This window comes from Cornus florida, unplaced genomic scaffold (assembly GCF_030987335.1).
Source record: "Cornus florida cultivar Cherokee Brave unplaced genomic scaffold, ASM3098733v1 CherokeeBrave_3.0.0_Hap2_Chr11, whole genome shotgun sequence".
NCBI classification, from domain to species: domain Eukaryota; kingdom Viridiplantae; phylum Streptophyta; class Magnoliopsida; order Cornales; family Cornaceae; genus Cornus; species Cornus florida.
This window is the reverse complement of record NW_026775581.1, coordinates 28,949,823-28,973,504: the sequence shown is the minus strand read 5'-3', so window position 1 is coordinate 28,973,504 and position 23,682 is coordinate 28,949,823. Positions and strand designations below refer to the sequence as shown.

Sequence of the window (23,682 nt, the reverse complement as noted above, 5' to 3'; positions counted from 1 at the left end):
TGTTTGCAGACAACACGCTGGTTTTTTGTGATGCGGATGTGTCTTAGATGAGATACTTGAGTCTGATTTGGTTTCAAGTCGTCTCTGGTTTGAAGGTTAATGTAGGAAAAAGTGTTCTATTGCCGGTTGGGGAGGTCCCTGATATTTCTTATTTGGCTCTTGTCTTGGGATGCAGCACTGGCTCTTTACCTATTTCTTATTTGGGTCTGCCTCTTGGGGCCTCATCCAAGAGTGTGGGAAGTTGGGATCCGGTGGTGGAGAGATATGAGAAACGACTGGCTGGTTGGAAGAAGCAGTACCTTTCCAAAGGGGGGAGGATCATTCTCTTGAAGAGCACTTTGTCGAGTCTTCCTACGTACCTCCTTTCTTTATTCCCGATTCCCTCATCATTGGCAGAAAGGATTGAGAGGCTGCAGAGAAATTTCTTATGGGGTGGTAAAGGGGAGTAGTTCAAGTATCATTTGGTGAATTGGGAGAGGGTTTGCACTCCAATTTGAAAAGGAGGATTGGGAATCAGGAGACTGGTGCCTTTTAACAAGGCCTTACTGGGAAAATGGCTTGGATATTTGGGGTGGAGAGGCACAAACTGTTAGAAATATGTCTAAAATTCATTTATGACATGGCAAGTGTGATGGTGAAGCTTCCAAAGGAAGCTTTGAAATTATTAGGCAGCAAGTGTCATTTGGCTTCCAAAGGAAGCTTTGAAATATACTTGGACACCAAGTATTTTTGGGCTATATATAGCCTTGCACACATTTGATGAAGGCATCTGAGAGGCATCCAAGAGTAAGACAATATTCGGATCAAAAAAGTATATTGGTTTTGTATATGTGAGAAAATCCTTTTGTGTGTACAATCTTCAAGAGAGAGTTGAAGTTTGTATTTGGGTGGGTTTTTCTCTTTGTGTAAACTATATACTATTTGGGGTATTTCTTGAGTGTTGAGTGAGTCTTCTTTGTTGGTGAGTGAGTGGAGTGAGAAGAGAGATTTTTGTGAGGAAGAACCAAAACGTTCTTCAGTTTATAATCTTCTTCTTTATAGTGATACGAATCATTATCGTCTGTGGGTGTAACCCTATTTGTGAGGGTGAAACACGTATAAATCCTTGTCTCGTTTGTGTGTGCCTATTTATTTTTTTTGTCATTTATTTTTCTCTTGTTCTCATAAGTTCCTATTCGATCCTTTTTACATAACAAACTGGTATCAGAGCTCGGGTTCGTGTATTGTGTACAGATACTGTTCACACATACTGTACTGTTCACAAATACTATTCGGGTACTGTTCACAAATACGGTACTATTCACCGAGTAATTTTTTGGGGAGTTTTTTGAGATGTCGACCAGATACGAGATTGAGAAATTTGATGGCAAGATTAGCTTCAGTCTTTGGCGCATTAAGATGCAGGCCCTGCTGACTCAACAAGGTTTAAAGAAGGTGTTGTTCGGGAAGGACAAGTTGCCAACAACTATGTCCGATGAAGACAAGGATGAGGTCGATGAAAAGGCGCATAGTGCAATTATTTTGAATCTAGCTGATGAGGTGCTGCGTGAAGTTATTGATGAAGACACGGTGGCAAAGTTGTGGCTGAAATTGGAGAGTTTGTATATGACGAAATCTCTCACCAACAAACTTTACCTGAAACAGAGACTCTACACCCTTCATATGAAGGAAGGTATGCCTCTTAAGGAGCATATTGATAATTTCAATTCTATTATTATGGATTTGAAAAATACTGATATTAAAATTGATGACGAGGATCAAGCCCTTATTTTGTTGTGTTCTTTGCCTCCTTTATATGAGCATTTTGTTACCACACTGCTCTATGGAAAAGACACTATTAGTATGGAAGATGTTAAATCCTCATTGAACTCTCAGGAGTTGAGGAAAAAGGTGTCTGAGAATATTGGAGATGAGCAGGCCGAGGGTCTATTTGTAAGAGGCAAAGGTGGGACAAAGGGTTCTGCTAGTAGGGGCAAATCTAGATCTCATAAAAATGTGGAATGTTACTACTGTCACGAGATAGGGCACATCATCAAGCACTGTCCCAAACTAAAGGCAAAGAATGGGAATGGCAAAGAGAAGGTTTAGGAAGCAGCTTCTTTGGCAACTGCTACAACGAGTGATTCAGAAAGTGACGATTATGTTCTTATGATAACCTTGTGTTTAGGTATGTCATTTAATGACAGTTGGATTCTTGATTCTAGTTGTTCCGTTCATATATGTTCCAGTAGGGATTATTTCTCTTCCTATAAAGAGGTGAAAGGAGGTTCGATTTTGACGGCGGTCAGGAAAGCTTTCAAAATTTTGGGAATTGGAATAGTCAAGATCAAGACGTACAATGGGTTGGTGAGAACATTGTCAGATGTGGGACATGTACCGGATCTGAAGATGAATCTTATTTCAATAGGTGTGCTAGACTCCAAAGTTTACAAGGTTGTAACAGAAGGTGGAGCAATGATGGTCGTGATGGATTCTCTTGTGGTGCTACAGGGCACCAAGGTTAAAAATTTGTATCTTCTCCAAGGGAATACAGTAATAGGTGGAGCTTCTACAGGGTCTTCTACAGTTAGCAGAAATCTGCGTTCGGGTCTTGGCAAAAGAAGAGTTAGAAAGAGGAGTTATGATTCTAGTTCTCAAAAGGGTAGTGAGGGGACTACACAACATGGTGGGAGAATGAAATCCGTTTTCAGATGGCAACCGAACAGCAGTCCTTACAGGGAGGCAGACCCATGAGGACAGGTGTGATATGGACTTGCAATAATCTTGGTGGCAATGAGATAGTCTATTTGAGTGCCATTAAGATGCGTGGGAGGCAAGTAGTTGGTCACAATAGAGATGCGAGGAAAAGTCAAGGACGTCGTATTCTCCACAAGGGTGAGAAGATGACTTTTCATTACCAGCCGGTGGTTTGTGGGCGGTTGGAGAAGGTTGCTAAAGGAGATGTCAAACTTGGAATTTCTGAGGGTGTCTTTGATAAACGCTTAGAGTTTGGCAAAAATACTGAAAGTATGCTTGTGGTTGCGCAAGACATGCATGGGTTGAACAATGAGAGCCCGAGGGTTAAGTTTGAGGATGACTCAAACTTAAGTAAAATTCTTAATTAATTTGTTTTGTGTTGGAGATGATGATGGCGTTATTTTTATTACTCACATTGTGTTGAAGGAAGACTCTTTATGATGTTGTCTTATCATTTCTGCTAAGGCGGAGAAATTTTGCCAAGGATGGAGTTTTGTGGCTCATTTGAAATTTTTGCCAAGGTGGAGAATTTTAGTCAAGGTGGAGATTTGTTAGAAATATGTCTAAAATTCATTTATGACATGGCAAGTGTGATGGTGAAGCTTCCAAATTAGCTTCCAAAGGAAGCTTTGAAATTCTTGGGCAGCAAGTGTCATTTGGCTTCCAAAGGAAGCTTTGAAATATACTTGGACACCAAGTATTTTTGGGCTATATATAGCCTTGCACACATTTGATGCAGGCATCCGAGAGGCATCCAAGAGTAAGACAATATTCGGATCAAGAGAGTATATTGGTTTTACATGTGTGAGAAAATCCTTTTGTGTGTATAATCTTCAAGAGAGAGTTAAAGTTTGTACTTGGGTGGGTTTTTCTCTTTGTGTAAACCATATACTATTTGGGGTATTTCTTGAGTGTTGAGTGAGTCTTCTTTGTTGGTGAGTGAGTGGTGTGAGAAGAGAGATTTTTGTGAGGAAGAACCAAAATGTTCTTCAGTTTGTAATCTTTTTCTTTATAGTGATACGAATCATCATCACCCGTGGACATAATCCTATTTGTGAGGGTAAAACACGTATAAATCCTTGTCTCGTTTGTGTGTGCCTATTTATTTTTCTTGTCATTTATTTTTCTCTTGTTCTCATAAACTCCTATTCGATCCTTTTTACATAACACAAACTATGGAGGAGGGTGATTGAGTAGGCATAGGGAGGCGCATGGAGGATGGTACTCCCATGAGGTGAGATTCCCATATGGGGTCTGAATTTGGAAACACATTCGGAAGGGTTGGGACGAATTCTCTAAGCACAGTACGTTTCGCGTTAGAAGTTTACGTTTTTGGGAGGACATTTGGTGTGGTGACCGGTCCCTTGCTGTCACTTTCCCTAGACTTTATCGGATTGCTACTGATAGTAATGCAATCAGCTATGAAAGAGAACAAATAAATCTGAAGAAGGGAAAAACAGAGAGCAAGATTAAGGTAACGAATATCTTAAACACCCACAACTCAATCCCAAAGAAAGGGAGAGGTAAAAAGCTGCTACAGCAGACTAAATATATTGATAATACGTAAAAGGCTGCTGAATACAACTTGGAAAACCCTTTTATAAGGCCCAAGGGATGCCCTAGCAAAGATTTAATCCTAACCCTTCTTATAAATATAATCTAACGGCTACTATTCTGTCCAGCAGAATAAAAGATGTTAAAATTGACAAAGCAGCCCTTAAGTGGTCACATGACTCACTTAATAGGCACGTGACTCATTATATAGAAGCGAAATGACAAAATATCCCAACTAAGGCTTAAGGAAAACATTAAACAGAAAATTAAGACAGATTTATGATTTAACTAAATGACTTAAACCTAGTAATCAATGCTGCCTCTATTAATGCGATCTGAGTCTAGTCTTCTTAGGATCTTCAACTGTTTGAAGAAAATCCTATTCCATCTGCACTGCATCAGATAGGCATACCATGGTGGTTGACTGCTATCATCTTGACTCTTGATAGTGGAAGAACGTCGTGGGATGTACGCTTCAAGAGACTGTTTCAGGATTGGGGAGATAGAGGATGCTTTAGGCTTTTTGGAGCTGTTATACCGTCAGGAGATAGCGGAGGAGGATTCTGATTTGTGCATTTGGAGTCCATCTACATATGGACGTTTTGATGTTCTGTCGTTTTATTGTTGTCTTGTGGATGCTCTTGGACCGTCGTTCCCATGGAGGGAAATTTGGCGTACAAGGGCTTCTCTCAAAGTAGCGTTTTTGCATGGACATCTATTTTGGGAATGATTTTGACCCAAGGCAATATCTAGAGAAGGTGGCAGATCGTGGTCAACTGGTGTTTTATGTGCAAAAATGACGAGGAAACGGTTGGCTTTAGTATTTGGGTTTGTTTGGGATTCACTGGATTATGCAACGGTGTACTAGAGCCTTGATTGAGGCTTCGAGAGGTTGTATTGTGGGGGCTCAAGTTCGAGATTCTTGGAGGGCTATTCCGTTGTGCATTTGGTGGTGTCTCAGGCTTGAAAGAAATCGGAGATCCTTTGAAGGAAAGGAAAACAATATTGGATCGTTGAAGTTCTCATTCTTAGCACCCTTTTTTGTTGGATTCTTGGGAGAAATTGTAAATCCTTGGAGGAGCTTGTAGAGTTTTTGAATTTTTTGAGGGTTTAGAGATCCTATTTGGCCTTGTGTTGTTTTTGAGGGACGTGTTCCCCTTTTGAACGCTTTTAATGAATTCTTACTCATCAAAAAAAAAAAAAAAAAAAAAAAAAAATAGGGGGGGGGGGGGGGGGGGGGGTGGGGGGTGGGGTGGGGTGGGAATCGCGAAACCTAAACCTCGTCCAAGCATTAACAAACTGCTATGAGAAGAAGTTTTACAACCTGGTACCAGATTTGCATTCTAGAATTCCCTATTTTTACCTCTTGACGCAAACTTTTGACAAACTCTCCACTTGATTCTTCAATCTGCTGTTCCATCAACAAATTTGCTCCTCACCAATCTTTCTTCTCCGTGGTTGTTAAATCCAGATCTTTAAATCACAAACTTGGTTGAATTGCTTTTATTTTGTTGTCTCTGATGTGCTTCTTGCTCTGAATTCCTCAATCACATATAGAGTATGAATCTGTGGTAAACCCTAGATTGAACTTCAAAGCTTTCTCTCTCGAAAAATGTAAATTCTCTCTCACTAGATTGTGTACAGACTCAATGCATAACCTTAGACTGATTACAACTCCATATTTATAGTCAATACAGGATTCATGTGTAAAACAGGAAATTAAATTCTTTTACAAATCTGTTTTGACGGAGTTACCAACAACAGGTTTCTGCGCAGGTCTATTGATAGAGTCTTCAATCGAGCTATTTTAAACTAAAATAATTATTTTGGGGAAATTGTTGATCAATCAAGATATACTGTTTATGTAAAAATTCCTAAATCTAAAAGTCATTTCAATTTTTTAAGAAATCTTGGGATCAAAACCCTAATTTTGGACGATTTGTTTGAAGATCATACTTAGGTAATAAATAGTCTCTATGATCTCAACCTACCTTCGCTTAGATATGTGATTGAGCTTGAGAGATTTCCAGTGTGTTTTATGCTGATCTTTATCTCCATCATGTTTTTGTGGTTGCAGCTTATGACACTTTGACGTACCTTCAACCAATATTTTGAGTAGAATTTTGGAACTCATGACTCAATCTCTTAACAAAACTGAAGATATTCCATTACATTTATAAATGCTTATGTTCATCTAATGAGAGATAAAGAATGTATACAGAGACTTATCATGCACAAATTGTGCACTTAATCCAAGTGAAAACCTAATAATGAATGAGAGAGGATTTAGAAGAATGATTGAAACTCAAAAGAAACACGTATCAATCAAACTAGAGAGTAATCCCCCTTAATTGTAAACAGCATGACTCAAAAACTCAGTTCTTTTTAATGAATGGAAAGCAAAACTCAAGGATGATATTTTGCAATCCTTAAAAGTTCAAATTGTTTTCAAGAAAAAAGTTCATGTCATAAGCAACTAGTTTTTTCAGCACAAAATTAAATTGAAAGTTCATCACGTATACTTGTCTTTAAGGTAAAGTTTATCTCAGTTAACAACATTAGTAAATTTTTATTAAGGCTCCTTTGGGTATCAAATGAAGTAATTGTTAAGCGGTTTTGGTCTTCATCCATTAGTGTGACTTCATGCACATGATGATTGTAAGGTTTCTCCATTATATGAATATAGAGCAAAACCATTTTTGAAAGAAATTCAAGTGAACATATATCAATGCATACCTTTGAATTCTTTTCTTAATTATTTGATCTTGGCAGCTTTAACACTATTGGGGCAGCCATCTCTTTCTCACGACATTTCTTATTTTTTTTATGCATAATTACTTGTATTGGTACTTTTGACATATTCCATAGGTACCTATTTCCAGATGTTAGATTTAGCATCAACATTGATTGTACTTTTTTATTCTTTTCAAAGTGGTACTTCCCCCGCCTCTATTTTATTAATTTTTTCATTTTTTTTCAGTTGCAAAATTTTCACAACCCCCCCCCCGTGGCCCTCTTTTTTTTTTTTTGGTCATTCTATTCTTGTACTGGCGTTAGTTCAAGACTGTCAAATTATGTACACCAAAATAGTGATAGTTTTCTGAAGTGTGACTAATAACTTGTATGAATCTTCCACTAACTCAAAGTAAGTGAAATAGATTCTGTTTAAACAATATATGACCAATTACCGATTTGGTCTCAATCATCCATGTTTGGTAACTTTAGTTTAGGGTTCCAAAAATTATTTGAAATCAATTAAATTTTTTAATTACATCCATAAACACAGACAAGAGACTTGAGACCCCCCAAAAAATAAATAAGTAAAGACTCATGATAAGTTTCCAGCAAATGGCAAATACATCCTTACTGACTTTCCTTTACACATTACAGGAGCATTTGTTAATTGTATGTGAACTTCTGAAGGCAAATTTATATGAATTTCATAAATTTAATAGAGAATCTGGAGGGGAGGTCTACTTCACAATGCCAAGATTGCAGGTTTGTTGTGTGCCAATCTTTAAAGGCTTTTAATACCATTGAGATGCTGGTTAAGGACTTGCTTTTAAATTGATCTGTGCAGTCAATTACTATTCAGTGTTTGGAGGCACTTCAATTCTTGCACGGTCTTGGCCTTATACATTGTGATTTGAAGCCGGAAAATATATTGGTGAAAAGTTACAGTAGATGTGAAGTGAAGGTCATTGATCTTGGAAGTAGTTGTTTTCAAACAGATCATCTCTGCTCATATGTTCAATCTAGGTCTTATCGTGCACCTGAAGTTATCTTGGGACTTCCATATGATAAAAAGATTGATATCTGGTCACTTGGCTGCATTCTCGCAGAGCTTTGTACTGGCAATGTAAGTTATTTCCTTCCACAACTATTTATATATTTATTATTTTAACTTTTTTTGCATGGTGCATGAGCTGTAACCTGTATTTGAAGTTTTCTTTTCCTTTTTGCTATGTAAGATGCATCAGAAGTTATTATTGTGCATCGATTTTGTTTTTCCTTACATTATTTATATTGCTAACGTATCATGAAGCTTATCAGCTGCAAAATTTAGCAAAGGACCTATTAATGCAATACAAAAATAAACGTGTGAAAAAATCATAAAAGGGGTTAACCCATTGTGGTCCTGTTAATCAAGGGAATTTCCAGGGCATCATTCTTCTGACCCTTTTTACCAGTACTGCATTTTTAGTAATTTGGTTTTCTAAATTCTTTGCAGAGGTAGTCAATCACCAAATGTGAAAGATTAGATTCTTCATGATACTGTTATTTTTGCTATGCCCTTTCATATTTAGCCACTGAGCAAGTCTGTCAATGTAAAATGCAGAAATGTGAAAGCCTTACAACCCGGTAGCAATGATTCTTTGTTGAAATTAGAGTGGGACTGGTTCATCTGTTGGTAATGAAATTATATATGAAGGTACAAAAGCTATTAGATTACATACGTTCAATAGTCAGTTTGCTCTGTCGTATTAAAATGATAAAAATATTTCAAAGAAAAAGAAAAAATAAAAAGCAAAATCAGAAGACACCTCAACACTTTGGGACGATATCCAAAAATTTTATACTAAAAGTACTTCCTTCATCCCTTTTTAACATAATGAATCTGTCCACTCATGACACCTTGTCTTAATCCTGTATTATTAAAGCCTGTAAAATCTTGAGGTTTAAACTCCTCTCTACCCACTCCAGATGAAGTTATTTTGTTGTTTTCTCAAATTTATCATTCAAACTGAGACTGCCATGGATAATAGAATTTATGGCAAAGGCACCCGTCTTTGTCAGCAGGTTACTTTGCCTAATCAACATGTTTGTTTTCTCTGAAAAATAATTATGATTTTGTTTTCTTTTATTTTTATTTTTCTGGTAAGTAAGAAAATTTTAAAAACAAACCATTATACGAGTATAGAGAGTGGCATATCTCCCATTTACAATCAGAGTAAGCAGATACGATACCGGAACAGGTTCATCTTCGAAGTATTTTTCCCTTCACTGAAACAAAACAGCTTAACATTAAAGCAAAGGGGTTCTAAGGGCAACACAAAAGAGGATAAAGGAAGCCCAAATCTCGAAGAGAGGCTGAAGCATAATAGCCTCGATCTCCTGTAATATCCACTCCACCCAGAAGAGCCTACCTCTTTGGATGGGTGGATGCACAGCTTCATCTTTAGCTAAGCCCTCCCTCCTATCTCCCAAATTGGTCCAACCCAGATGCCCATGTAGAGAAAAGCAAGCGATAAACTCAAAAAAGTAAATTGGGCCACCGTTGTGGGACACCAGTAGAAGGTGGCCATAATATCTCTCATTTTCCCTGAAATAGCATGAGCTGTAAGAAATTAGGAATTTGTACAAGATAATTAATTATACTTGTTATTTGTTTGTTTTTCTAGCAACCCTAAATTATACATTATTTAATTTTAGTCACTTCTCATTGCCTTGACTTTTCTTCCCATATTGGGCTCTAATCTTCCAATTTCTCTTTGGCTCCCTCTTTTGTTTCCGAAACCACTTGACTTGATGCTGGTTGCTTGTTATGATACTGAAATTGGGGATTTAGATGATAACCTAATAAAAGTAAAAGTCTTTAGTAACACGCAATTAGGAAATTCCATAAATCATAAACTTTGAGTTGTTAAAAGTTTTAACTGAGAAGAAATTATAATTTTAAAAGATTATAGTGCGTCAACCGGTTATCTTCCAATAATCCTTTTGATATCAGAAGTCCTCTTTGATATGGAACTTGAGATGATACGTGGCCTCAGAAATGAAACCCATCGTGGGTTTCTCTTCCCCATCAACCAACCTAAGGAAATGTTATTTGGCCACTATTTACTTGTCAATTTTAAACTCACCCGTTGATAAATTTCAGGTGAAGAGCAGATGGAGGGAAAGATTCCTCAATCTCATCCTTGAAGTTGCTATGTGGAGCTCGGAACCCGCTTTGTCTTGTGCATACTAGCATGTCATAGCTTTTGGTGTAAATTGATGTTATGCATGAAGTTATGTCTACATGACAAGAAATTGTGGCGACCTATGTGGGCGGGTCCGATGAATTGGCAGGCTACCATACTTGGCGAGCTATAGGTGCACAATCCCACATTGTCTGGGTGTGGAAAAGGTAAGTGTTATATGTTGATTCAACACCCTTCTATGACACAACGCGTTTTAAAGCCATGATGGTAGTGAACCTAGCGGAACTCCTGAGTTAAGCGTGCTTAACTTGGAGTAGTACCGGGATGGGTGACCTCCTGGGAAGTTTATGGTCCGGGGAAGCAAAAAGCGGACAATATTATGTTTGGATAGGGTGGGGGTTGTTAAAAATGGTATCAGAGCTTGACCCAGCTGGAAGTGTGCCAGCGGGAACGTCAGTCCTTGAAGGGGGGTGGAATTGTGTGGCTCGGTGGGCGGGAGCAGGCTGTAAGAGGCAAGGTGTAACAGTTCTCACCCTACCCGACACAATATTATCTGCTTTTGGCTCCCCCGAACTAGAGACTTTCCGCGAAGTCACCCATCCTAGTATTACTCCAGGTTAAGCACGCTTAACTCTGGAGTTCTGATAGGTTCACGACCGTCACTGCTTTAAAACGCGTTATGACATAGAAGGGTTATGAACTTAAATATAGCACTTCACTTTTTCGCACCCAGTCGATGTGGGAATTGTGAGCACACGTAGCTTGCACTAGAGCCTTGCCTCTTATAGGCCTCCTCCCGCCCATCGAGCCTCATAATTCCACCCCCCTTGGGAGCCCGACGTCTCCGTCGGCACACTTTCGATTGGGTCAAGCGCTTATACCATTTGTAACGGCTCTCACTCTAACCGATACAATATTGTTCGCTTTTGTCTCTCTCGAACCAGAGACTTCCCAGGAGGTCACCTATCTTGGTACTAGTCCAGGTTAAGCACGCTTAACTCCAGATTTCTAATAGGTTCACGACCATCACGGCTTTAAAATGCGTTGTGATATAAAAGGGTTATGAACCTACATATAGCATTTCACCACACCTAGGCGATGTGGGAATTGTGAGCACACGTAGCTCGCACCAGAGCCTTGCTTCTCAGAGGCCTGCTCCCACCCACCGAGCTTCACACAAGGCTCTGGTGCGAGCTATGTATGCTCACAATTCCCCACATCGCTTGGGTGTGGAAAAGTGAAGTGCTATATGTAGGTTCATTACCTTTCTATGACATAATGTGTTTTAAAGCCGTGTTGGCTGTGAACCCATCAGAACTCCGTAGGTAAGCGTGCTTAACATAGAGTAGTACTTAGGATGGGTGACCCTCTGGCGGGGGAGCCAAAAGTGGACGATATTGTGTTTGGATAGGGTGAGGGTTGTTACAAATGGTATCAGAGCCTGACCCAAATGGAAGTGTGGCCAACGGGGACTTTGGGCCCCAAAGGGGGGGTGATTGTGGCGACCTATGTGGGTGGGTGGGCGTGGGCCGGTGCGAGGCAATCAATGGCGGATCCAGGGGGGGGGGGGGGGGCTTGGGTGGGTTTGAGCCCCCCCCCCCCCCCCCCCACCAAAATTTATTTTATTTTATTTTAGTATAGGTATATTTAGCCCAATGTTTTAAAAAAGAAAAAAATTAGTAGTAGTATTAGCTCCCCCAATTTAACCCATCCAAACAAGCCCAATATCTAAGCCACAATTTTAAAACAAAGGCCAAACCAAATAGGTCCAAGCCAAACAAGTCCTAAACATTCACTAAGCCAAAGCACAGAGAACTTCTAAATTCCTATTCTTGCACAAATCAGAGAACTCACTCCTTCTCTCCCCCTAAAGTCTAACCCTAATTCCTCTAAAATTTTCCAACTCTTTAATCTTTCGATCCCCAATTTCCCTTGTTTAATATTAGCCCCCCTATTAACAATTCTTTGATTCGCCCCTGGAGGCAATGGCAGGCTACCAAACTGGGCGAGCTACAGGTGCACAATCCCACATCGCGTAGTTAAGGAGAAGGCAAGTGCTATATGTTAATTCAACACCCTTTTACGACACTACGTTTTAAAGCCGTGATGGCTGTGAACCTATCGGAACTCTGGAGTTGAGTGGGCTTAACCTAGAGTAGTACTAGGATGGGTGACCTTTTGGGAAGTCTCTGGTCCGGGGGAGCCAAAAGCGGACAATATTGTGTCTGGATAGGGTGAGGGTTGTTACACCCAAAAGGTATTTGAACTTGAGACAGAGGTGATGGATTGAGTATATGGAAGACTACGATTTTATTTTGTAGTATCATCCGGGGAGCCAAAAACGGACAATATTGTGTCTGGGTAGGGTGGGGGTTGTTACAATTTTAATCAGTGTTCTTGCACTATCAATATTTCATTGGCCTTCTTCCAAAATTCCCTGCCAATGATAATATTCTTAACAGTATATTTATTATGGGTCTTTGACTTCCCCCCACCTAGAATTGTTTCATAAGATTAGTAACTAGTAAAATAGAAACAAGAGTAAAAATGTATTTATTTATTTATTTTTTTTTCACATACATAAAAAGATTTAGGATCATAATCCTTACTTGGAAATTTTCCATGACAACGTAAACACTGCCCTCAACATGACAATGTTCTTGAAGGCATTGAAACTGGTGGCAAAACGAGTGATGTTTGGAAGAAGCAACTCTCTCTCATTGGTGAATGTCCTCATAAAGTTGTGGACCCAACCATGATCATAAATAAAATGTGATTTGCTGCACCTGATCAAAGACAATGGCAAGATTGACTTTCTTCAACATGTCACGTAGCATGAGATTGATTGTGTGATCTGCACAACCTGTCCCATATAAATGCTCTCTCTTCCTCATCAAAGTTCTCCCAGCAACTTTTATTGCACGCTCATTATCCATTACAATTTGAACCACATATTGTTCATCAATGTGTGATGCATCATATGATTTTCGGAAGAAAGTGATCTTAATTCAATAAAATAAGAAAGTTTTTCCTGTCATTCATACTGTTCCACCCATCACAACTAATGGTACCTCCCCTCTCATGAAAAGAAGGCTTAAAATCATTGATTGACCTCTTCATCTCTTGATATGCCTCTCTGGTAAGTATTTTTCGGCAATTCCTTAGTTCTGGGAGGCCCACAATCAACAACAATACCAAACATAGGCCGAGTGTAATCGGACCAGTGCTGTGAAATGTTATATGATTAAAAAAAATACCAAATGGGTATCGCCTTTCCTATTCTCTCCCTCAGCTCTTTTTGGCGCCCTTGGTCAATCCTAGTTTGTTTAGCTGTTTTGCTCTCTCAAGCATGGGATCCATGGTCCTCAATCTCACTTCCGATGCACCCACTGTTGCCTACTCCCAATGCTCTCCCTGTCCCAATCCTGGTCCCACGGCTCCTCAATGAGGATTCTCATCAGATTCATGTGCATGACGTGATGTTTTATCACCATGCCAAATAAATTGGTAATCCCCTTCCCCAGGCTGCCCATACCCCCACTATGACCACGACTCCAACTACTCCCTCCTACCTCATGCTGACTAGTAACCATTCCATGACATTGTCTCCAAAGCCACCCCTCCTGGGACCTTAAGCTCTCTCTACGGGCAATGGTCATATCCACATCATCATCTCAATCATTCCCAAGTTTTAAGAAACTGATGAATCCCCTCATCACTGTTTCCCCTCAATTGTGCTTGTACTTCTTTTCTCCTTTCTTTCCCCCTATTAAATGTTGCATAATTTTTTCTCACTTTTGTGTTCACTGGTGTACACCCTGCCACATATCCTTTCTTATAAGACAAATGCTCTTTAAAATGTGTAATTCAGCTATTGATAACTCTACCATATAAGAAAATCTTACTATATTCCTATGATAGTCTACTGTGACACCAAAACCCGATCAGCCCTAGTCTGACTCCCACTCTCACACTTGCAGGAAGTATCGACACTATCACTATCACTACCACTACAACCCTCACCCTCTCCAACTCCAGATCCTTGAATTTTCAAATTTCTGCAAAGAAATAAAACTAATCTCTTATTGAAATTTTCTCACATAACATATATAGCATGTGTATCACCAAAAAGTAACCATTTTCAAGTGAGAACTAAAAAACAGAAAATAGAAATAGAAAAATAAATATGAAAACTAAAATAAATTAGAAAAGAATATAAATCAAATAAAAAATACCAAGAAAATTTTGAATCATAAATATATAGCATGTATATCGCAAGAAGTTACTATTTACAATTGAATTTTTTTAAAAAGGAAAACAATAAATCTGAAAATTTTAAAAATTTGTAAAAACTAAAATACAAGTCAAAAGCTTTGAGAAAATAACGAATCATAAGTTCATTAACACATACAAGTATATCACATGAAGATTACAAGCAAATGAAATTAAAACAGAAAAAAAATCAATAATTAAAGAAAAAATTAAAAATTAAAATTCAAGTCAAAAAAAGTTTTGAAAAAATTATGGCTTATAATATAAATAGTATATGTAAAATGATTTCAGCAAATAAATTATTATTTATAATATTTCATTAAAGATAAGTGCTTACCACTTTAAAAAGAGGCGCCAAAAGTTTGAACAATGGCTAGATCCAAAAGTTTGATTAGTAGTTTCAAAGAAATAACATGTTAAAGTTAGATCTAACCATACACACACGAAAAAAAAAAAAAAAAAAAAAAAAAAAGAAAAAGAAAAAGAAAAGAAAAGATAGAAAATACAAAAAAGTTCAAATATTTTGAAACTCACTGATTATTTCAAACTTTAGAAGTCCAAGATTCAACTTTTGAGCTTAGATCTCACTTTTTTGCTAGATTTGGCCTTTAGAACCAATAAAGAAGTAAATTGACCCTGTTGCAGTTTTTTTTTTTAAAACGAAAAAAAATGTGAATAATAGGCCATAAATCAATTTTGTTGCAATTGGTTAGTTGGTTCAGGAACCGGTCGAATTGTCATAAAAAATGAGCCGGGCCAGTTGTCCTTGCACCAGCAAGTTCACTAACGTTATTCTCATGTACCAGTTTTATTTTGGAAGGTTATGCAAACTCACACACCCATGTGTCCACCGAGGCTCGAACCCCCGACCTCCCCTTTGGAGAGGTGGGTTTGTACCCGCTGGGTTATTGCCCGTTAGGTTTCTCATGAACCAGTTGCGCACACGCAAACTGGGAATTCTCTGGCCAAACTGGTCTGTTCTTCGGAATGCCCAAATCGCCTTTGACTTGGCTGCTTCTCTAGTGAACTGGCCGGTTCCCTCGTGAATTTTATGCTAACCAATAAATTTGGTTAGAATTGGACTAGGGAACAACTGAGTCCATGGTAACTTGGGGCGTGCCATCCAAAATCGCTGTGATGGATGAACATGGATAGAACAAATCTATCTCGACATAGTGACTAATAAATTCGTGCCGTATTTGTTGATTGATTAATCGATGTATTTCCTTTTTTTTTTATTTTTTTTGATAGATAAGAAAGATTTCATGAAAATGCTTAAAAGGCGAGTGCTCCCAAAGAAGACAACCGCCGTCCATGACGACACTATAGCTTTAAGCTATCAACAAAATCCAAAAGACAATCCATTGAATTACAATCCCGCCCATTTACCCAAAAGAATAAAGAAGAAAGTATACTATACTTTAGAGCCCAAATAGGAGACTCCTCTCCCTCAAAGTATCTCCTATTTCTCTCGCGCCACAAACCCCACCATATACAAAGGGGAGTAGTCCTCCAAGCATCTCTGACTCGGCTCTCCACTGTACAACCTCTCCAAGAATGGAAAATGTTCTGATTTCTAAGGATCATCAAGACTATGCAATAATGAATATAAATTGTGCAATAAGAAAGATATGAATATAATCAAAGTAAGTACAATTTAAATGAGTTAAGGGAAGAGAAAATTAAACACAATTGACTGGCAATTTAGCAAAGTTCGGAACTCCTACTCCTCGGCTCAAGATCGCTCTTGAAACTTTCCAAAATCCACTATGACTTTTCCTTTCGGGTGGAGAGCAAACTTTTAAAAGAAACTAACTAGCTCCTCCTTCCTTCTTGCTAAGAGAACCACCTTCTCTTACACTTTGGGTCAAACCAACCCTTTGGGTCACACCAATCCTTAAAATAGAGTTGTAGGAAGAATGTAGTATAATGTATATCTCTTCAAAGATAGATTTCTCAAATCAAAGCTCACAAGACTAGAGTATTAATGGATCTCAAATTGAAGCTCAAGTCTATTGAATGAGTGAGAGAATGAAGAGTATATTTATGCTCAAAGGAATGCTCTTAATATCTAATAAATGTTTCTCACAACTTGTATATTCATTCATACATGCCCCAACCATATATGTAGAGAGATAATGCAGAAAATAGCGCTATTGGAGGTAGTTGGGGATGCATTAAATGCAAAACTAGCCGTTTGAATTCAAACTTGGCATACACCAGTTGGCTGGTTTGGAGTACCAATTGGCTGATACAATGTATCAGTCGTCTGAAATGCTTCTCCAATCAATTCTCAATTCTTTGGATGAACCAGCTGGCTCAAATTAGTCAACCAGTCGGCTGGTTGAGCTTAGACATTAGAAAATAGACCCTTTGAAGGTATCTTTGGCCTTGGAATTGATTTAGGTCTTTGTATGTGTATTAATGAAGTTCAAGATCTATTTCTAGGTTGTATAAGGATCAAATATTAAGTTTGAATGCTTATGCATGGTCCTATAGATGTGAGCTTCAGGGAAAGATTCAAAAATACGGTGACATTGAATCCTAAACACTCTTCTTTTTTTTTGATAAATAAAATGTATTAGAAAGCATTCAAGAGGGGAACGCATCCCAAGAATAAACAAAAACCAAAGAAAAATACAAGAAATCCAAACATAGAGTCCTACGGACCCAAAGAACCCAAAAAGTCCACTATCTCATCTAGAGATACATAATTTCTTCCCATTACCCAACAAAAAAGGGAACTAATAATAGAAAATTTCAGCATCCCAATGGGGGTTTCCCCCCCCCCTTCAAAAGATCTTTTGTTACGCTCTTTCCAAATGCTCCACCAAACACAAAGGGGAATCACCTTCCAACAGTCCCGAGCATGAGCCACCGAGGCATAACCCAATAAATACCAAACAAACCAAAAATAAGGTTCCAACAATCATAAGCCAAAGGACAATGCAAAAGAAGGTGATCATCAGATTCTCCATCCTTCTTACACATAGACTATGATCTGTCTTTTCTTTCTCAAATTGTCCAGAGTTAAAATTTTTCCCAAAGCCATAGTCCAAACAAAAAATGCCACCCTGAGAGGAGCCTTAGAACGTCAAACCGTCTTTCACGGGAAACTAGTTCCTTGAAAACCAACGAGGCACAGAAAAAAAGAGCGAACATCAAACCTCCCCTGAGGAGAAGGCTTCCAAACCAAGGAATCAAGCCCTTTACCATCCACATCCTGTCTATACAAAAGATCAAACAAGCCAAGGACATCCTCAAGTTCCCAATCCTGGAAAGATTGCCGAAAATGCACATCCCACGTAAGCCTACCGCTATCAAGCTGATAACAGTCAGCTACCATAGCATGTCTATCCACAGCTATGCTAAATAGTCTTGGAAACAACCGGGACATGGGGACATCCCCACACCAAAAATCCTCCCAGAACCTAACATCCCTACCCTCCCTAACTTTGAATCTAATATGCTTAGACAGTTCATCCCAACCCTTACAAATAGTTTTCCAAACTCCCACGCTGGCAACAGATCTCACCGGCCTGGAAGACCATCCCCCTCTCCTCTCCCCAAAGCGACACTCTATAACCCTCCTCCATAAATGATGTCTTTCACTACCAAATCTCTATAACCACTTCCCAAGAAGCGCCCTATTAAAAGGGATCATCCTCCTAAGACCAAGGCCCCCCAAATGAAACGGCCTACAAACATGTTCTCACCTAACAAGATGATACTTGTACTCATCACCCCTTCCACCCCAAAGAAAATTCCGTTGGAGATTCTCTAATCTATCAGCAACAGTGCACGGGATTTGAAAGAGGGATAGAAAATATGTTGGGAGACTATACAAGGTGCTCCTTATCAAAGTGACCTTTCCCCCCTTCGACATATATTGTTTCTTCCATCTGGCCAATCTATTCTTGAAATGCTGAATCGCTGAATCCCAAACCTCCACCCTCCTAATCGAAGCACCCAAAGGTAACCCTAGATAAGAAATCGTAAAGGAACTCACCCCACATCCTAGAACTGCCGCAAGCGAATTCACCTCCGAAACCTCCCCCTCAGGGACAAGCACACTTTTACCCACATTGACTTTTAGCCCTGACAAGGCCTGAAAGCAGACCAACACACACCTTAAATGACGGAGTTGGGACACATCTGCATCACAGAAAACCAAAGTATCATCCACAAAAAGTAAATGAGAAATATCCATCTGCTGCCCTGAATCCGGTCCCATTTTGAAACCCCTTATAACCCAAATCCACTGCTCTTCCCATCAATCTGCTAAGGGCCTCCATAACAATAAGAATTAAGAAAGGAGAAAGGGGATCCCCTTGTCTTAATCCTCGAGAGCTTCCAAAAAAACCTGATAGGGACCCATTCACCAGAACAAAGAATTTAACAGTAGAGATACACATCTCAATCTACTACCTCCATTTCTCCCTAAAACCCATCCTCCCTAACAAATATAATAGGAAATTCCAATTGACATGATCGTAAGCTTTCTCAATATCGAGCTTGCATAGGACTCTTGGCCTACTGCTACTCAACCTAAGACAAATGCATTTTGAGACTCTGAGATGACATCGTCTAGAACCTCCTTTAATCTCAAGGCGAGAACTTTAGCAATAAGCTTATAAATGCAACCCAATAAACTTATAGGTCTAAAGTCCTTAACATCGGATACAACCCCTTTCTTAGGGATGAGAGCAATGAAAAATGCATTCAACGACTTTTCGAACCTCCCAGTAGAATGGAACTCATAAAAGGTACCCATCACCTCATATCTCACCACCTCCCAACTATCCGACAAAAATCTCATAGTAAATCCGTCCGAGCCCAGAGCCTTGTCACCATTGCAACTCTTCAACGCTCTCAAGACCTCCTCTTCTGAAAAAGGAACTTCCAAACCATCCCTATCAAATGGAGAAATAGAGTCAAAGTGAAGGTCATCAAGACGAGGTCTCCACTGTAACGGCTCCACGTAGAGTCTCTGGTAAAAATAATCAATCCCCGTATGCACCTCCTTCTCTGTACACAACTCCACTCCATCCACCTGAATCCTCCCAAGGAATATACCCCATTCTTCATGCTTTGGCATTGATCTTTGATCTTTGAGGCTTCTTCCTTGTTCATTGAGATGCATTCTTGATTATTGTCAACTGTGAATGCTTCAAGCTTTGACATTTGCATCTTCAAGTCGTTTCTATGTCCATTGCTTGACCATTGATGTCTTCATGTGCATTGGAACATTTGGAACATGTCTTTGCTTCATTGAGGGCTAACTTGAAAATGTGATCATCTAGCACAACACTCAATGTAGACATTAGTGCCTAAACACCATTAATAATTTGTAATCATCAAAATTACTAGATTGCCCTTAGGTCAACAGGTATTATATACAAACATGGACATATACTGTGTTCTTTCTTTCGCTTTGTTTATGGACCAATGCATTTATCGATTTTTATGAATTTAGGATTCAACGTAAGCTACGATTTTAATGTTACAATTACAAAATATTTGATTAACTTATCCTAGTCAAACAATTTATATATATAAAACATATGTTCTTGTTATATGTTTAGGCTTTTTGTATCAACAAATTTGTGTCATGTTGTATCCGTGTCCTCATTGTCCTTGCTTCAAAGTTACCCCATGATGAAAATGCATTTGTTTTGTTTTTAGAATGTACCATTTTGAAAACAGAAGTCGATTTACTGCCATGTGAGCAAGTTTTTGCTCAATACCGCTGAAGCTATGTTGATGTAACAGCCTACGCTATTGTGTGGCATTTCCAAACACCCAAGGCAATGATGAGAGGCAAAGTTTCAACGGGTAGAATTTAAGAAGTGATGCCTGAGATGTAGCATGCAGATCTTGGATTTTTCACTTAATTGTTATTAATTGTATGTTAATTTGTCATGCATCAAACTTACTGTGATGTAGTATTTCTTTGAATGACATGCTGATAAAAATTGTACTTGTTTTGATTGTTCATTTATTTCAAATGACCATCTAAATGGGCATTGAGTTTCTCCATTTGTTCTCTCTTTATTGTTTGCTTGAAAGGATTTTTTTTCATCGCCTGATGTGCATGATATATAGAGAATCTTTTGAATGACCTTGCATTTTTTTATGATAATTTTCCCTGCCTTTGGCATTCATGGCCCCCGCTGCAAAAATCATAAATGAAGATTCTTGTGGTGTAGGTCCTCTTCCAAAATGATTCACCCGCTACATTACTTGCTCGGATAATTGGAATAATAGGTTCTATTGACCAAGATATGCTTGCCAAAGGTCGAGATACGTACAAATACTTCACCAAAAATCACATGCTTTATGAACGGAACCAGGTAATAATCTATCTCTATTTTTTTTATCTTTCTATCTTCCTTCCTATATATATATACACACACATATATTGGAAAAAAAAAATTATATTTTGTGACTGTTAAGGAGTTAACAACCTAGCTTTTTCAATGCATTTGATGTGAATTTTTGTGTTATATTCTACCATTGCTATGCAACAAGGACATTACTTGTGATTTGGTGTCCAACAAGAGAACTGCAAACCTGATTAAATTGCATGTTACTTATTTCTTTTTGCATATTTTCTATGTTTTTTTTTAATTTACTTTAAATTTGTTTAATTACTTTGCTGTCTACAATAGCCCCTTTAACGTATGTATACATGTCTGCACACTCAAGTTTGATACTTTGATGTAGTAATGCTGTCAGCTGCATTATTGGTCAACTTTTTTTGGTGAGATTTCTTTTTTTTCATTTCTTCTGCATGTTGTCTAGTGACTGATGTAACAGTTTTCAACTCAACTCAACTAAACAAAGCCTTTTTCCAACTACTTGGTTTGGCTACATATATTCTACAATTCTTGTTTATATTGATGGAGCAATCTTGATATGTTTATAAGATACACATTTGTTGTATTAGCCCCTTTTTATAGCTATAGATTGCGGCATTTTTACATTTCAAAAACTTTTAAGGCATGAGAGTTGTGGTTCATTTTGGGTACTTTATCTTTTTACATTGGTCTGATTAGCATGATATTTAGTAAAATACCAAATGTCATTCTTTTCATTTCTATGGCCAGTTTTTTCTTCCTCTTAATAAGTTAATAGGTGAATTTCACTAGAGCAAGAGGGGGTCCAACCCCTGTTGTAGGAGCATTCTAATCCACATCTCCTTTAAGCCCTCCAATGAGTACAATTCTTCAGAAATTGTCAGATCAATGTTGTAACCTATCCAATATTCTCTAATATTTTCACATGTTTTGGAACCAGCAACAAATTTGGGATATTTTAGAATTACATCCACCCGCCCCAATAGTCTTTTTCAGAATTTTTAGTTTTCCATGACGGCATGACAATTGATGCACTTAAACAATCACTAGTGGAATAATGTACTTCCTATTGCAGCCTTAGTTTCTGCACTTAAAGTCTTAAACATTTCATGTGCACCAGGAGACACAATGTATGATTGAAATCTTTTACCAAATGGGTATTTCTTTAGTTCTACTAGTTAAAATTTGGATCTAAATATCTAATTGGATAAATGCCGACGTTTTGTTAATAGGATTTTATATTTTCTCCGATATTTTCAGTTCCATTCGTGTTTCCATCATTTCCAGTACACAGGTCAACTGTGTGAAGCAAATGCATTAATATTTGTTCTACTAGTATCTGTAGGCATATTTTTTCTCTTTAATTAAAAATGGTGCATGTTTCTTACCATCTTCAGGAAACCAACAAACTGGAATATCTAATTCCCAAAAAATCATCCTTAAGGCACCGGTTACCAATGGGGGACCAGGGTTTCATCGACTTTGCTGTTCATCTACTTGAAATAAACCCAGAGAATCGTCCTTCAGCAGCGGAGGCCTTAAAACACCCATGGCTGTCATACCCATATGAACCCATATCATCTTGAACCATCAAAGGATTCCTTTTTTAAGACAACCTGCTGCAGTTCATGGGTGTGATTGGATTTGGTTCATCTGATGAGGGGTAGGAACTTCAATTGACTGACCAAAACTGCTTTTAATTAAAACTGTTCGTCAGTGGGATTTACCCGTTCCAGTGCCTGCACAAGTTGTTTGAAGGTATGTTTTATTGCTGATATCCTCCACACCTTTACCAAGTTATATTTCCATCTACCATAACCGAGAATGCGATCTTCCATGCATACTACAGTTCTCTGGGGTTACATCTGGTTTATTTGGCCTGGTGGAAAGGGGAATCTGTAATTGTACATGATATGTGATAATTCTTTTATGTTATGTAATAGCTTGTGAAATAGTTGCTTATCCAATTTTGGTTGGCTTGTGACTCATCTGCTGCACTATTGGCTTGGAGCAAGCGCAGTGATAAGGTTTTTATTTTTTATTTTTGTAATGGTTTTGAAGTGTTGTTCCATGTAACCAGGTAATCGAATTTCTTTATATTCGGGGGCATGCAATGGTCATGACCCAATTGAATTTGGGTAAAAAGGTCTCTCTGTGTGTTTTGAAGTGTTGTTCCATGCAATGTGGTGGCATAATGTCAAAAGGTCAAAAGGTAGTGTTGATCAGCATGTTAACAGTCAAAAAGTAGTGTAACAGGTACTCTGGTTTTCTTTATAACCAGGCACTCAACTTTCAGGTAATGTTGGCCGGCATGTTTACGGTCAAAAGGCCTCTTATGCTTCATTTCACAAACAAATTGGCACAAAAAAAGCCAAGAACTAGAGATAATAGGTACGGTAAAGTTCCATTTTCAGAGATTACATTGGTGCCCTTTAGGTGCCACTGAGTATCTATAGGTACTAAAGGTTGCTGCTATTTTTGTAGTCCCGGAACCCATGTGCCATTTGGTTGTCCATTTGCTTGCTAATTATTTCTTTGTTGTTTGAACACTTTGTGCGAGAGTCCAAATGATTCGAGCATGGGACATTGGAAGAATTGTTATTCCTGTGCGATCGATCTTGGAGTTGTTAGGTAGTAAGAAATTATCCATTTGTTGAGATTCGTCTTCCTAGGGAGAAAAAATAAAATGAAGTAGCAGCCGAGTGCATGAGGTTCCTGCTAGTGCGTGGTTTGGGGAGGGCCTCTATTGCGGAAAGACTTTTCAGTTTCCAAGCAATGGAGAGAGAACCAAGGACTCTGCCACTTCTATAGTTACTCTCTGATAGTCATCTACTTCG

General features: G+C 38.5%; 1 protein-coding gene across 3 annotated transcripts in view; it reads left to right on the top strand.

Moving 5' to 3' along the window:
• LOC132285968 (uncharacterized) overlaps positions 1-22,990 on the top strand; it is a 36,739-nt gene extending 13,749 nt beyond the window's left edge. For 2 of the 3 annotated variants that reach the window (XM_059788211.1, XM_059788212.1), the window contains exons 5-8: positions 7,681-7,788; positions 7,871-8,149; positions 20,696-20,839; positions 22,243-22,990. In XM_059788211.1, coding sequence (XP_059644194.1) covers positions 7,681-7,788; positions 7,871-8,149; positions 20,696-20,839; positions 22,243-22,431 — 720 coding nt within the window. In that variant the 3' untranslated portion in view covers positions 22,432-22,990. Of the gene's footprint in view, positions 1-7,680; positions 7,789-7,870; positions 8,150-8,629; positions 8,723-20,695; positions 20,840-22,242 lie in introns of those variants that run through there. The other variant, XR_009472642.1, reaches the window with a different exon arrangement.
• Positions 22,991-23,682: the final 692 nt, after the last annotated feature.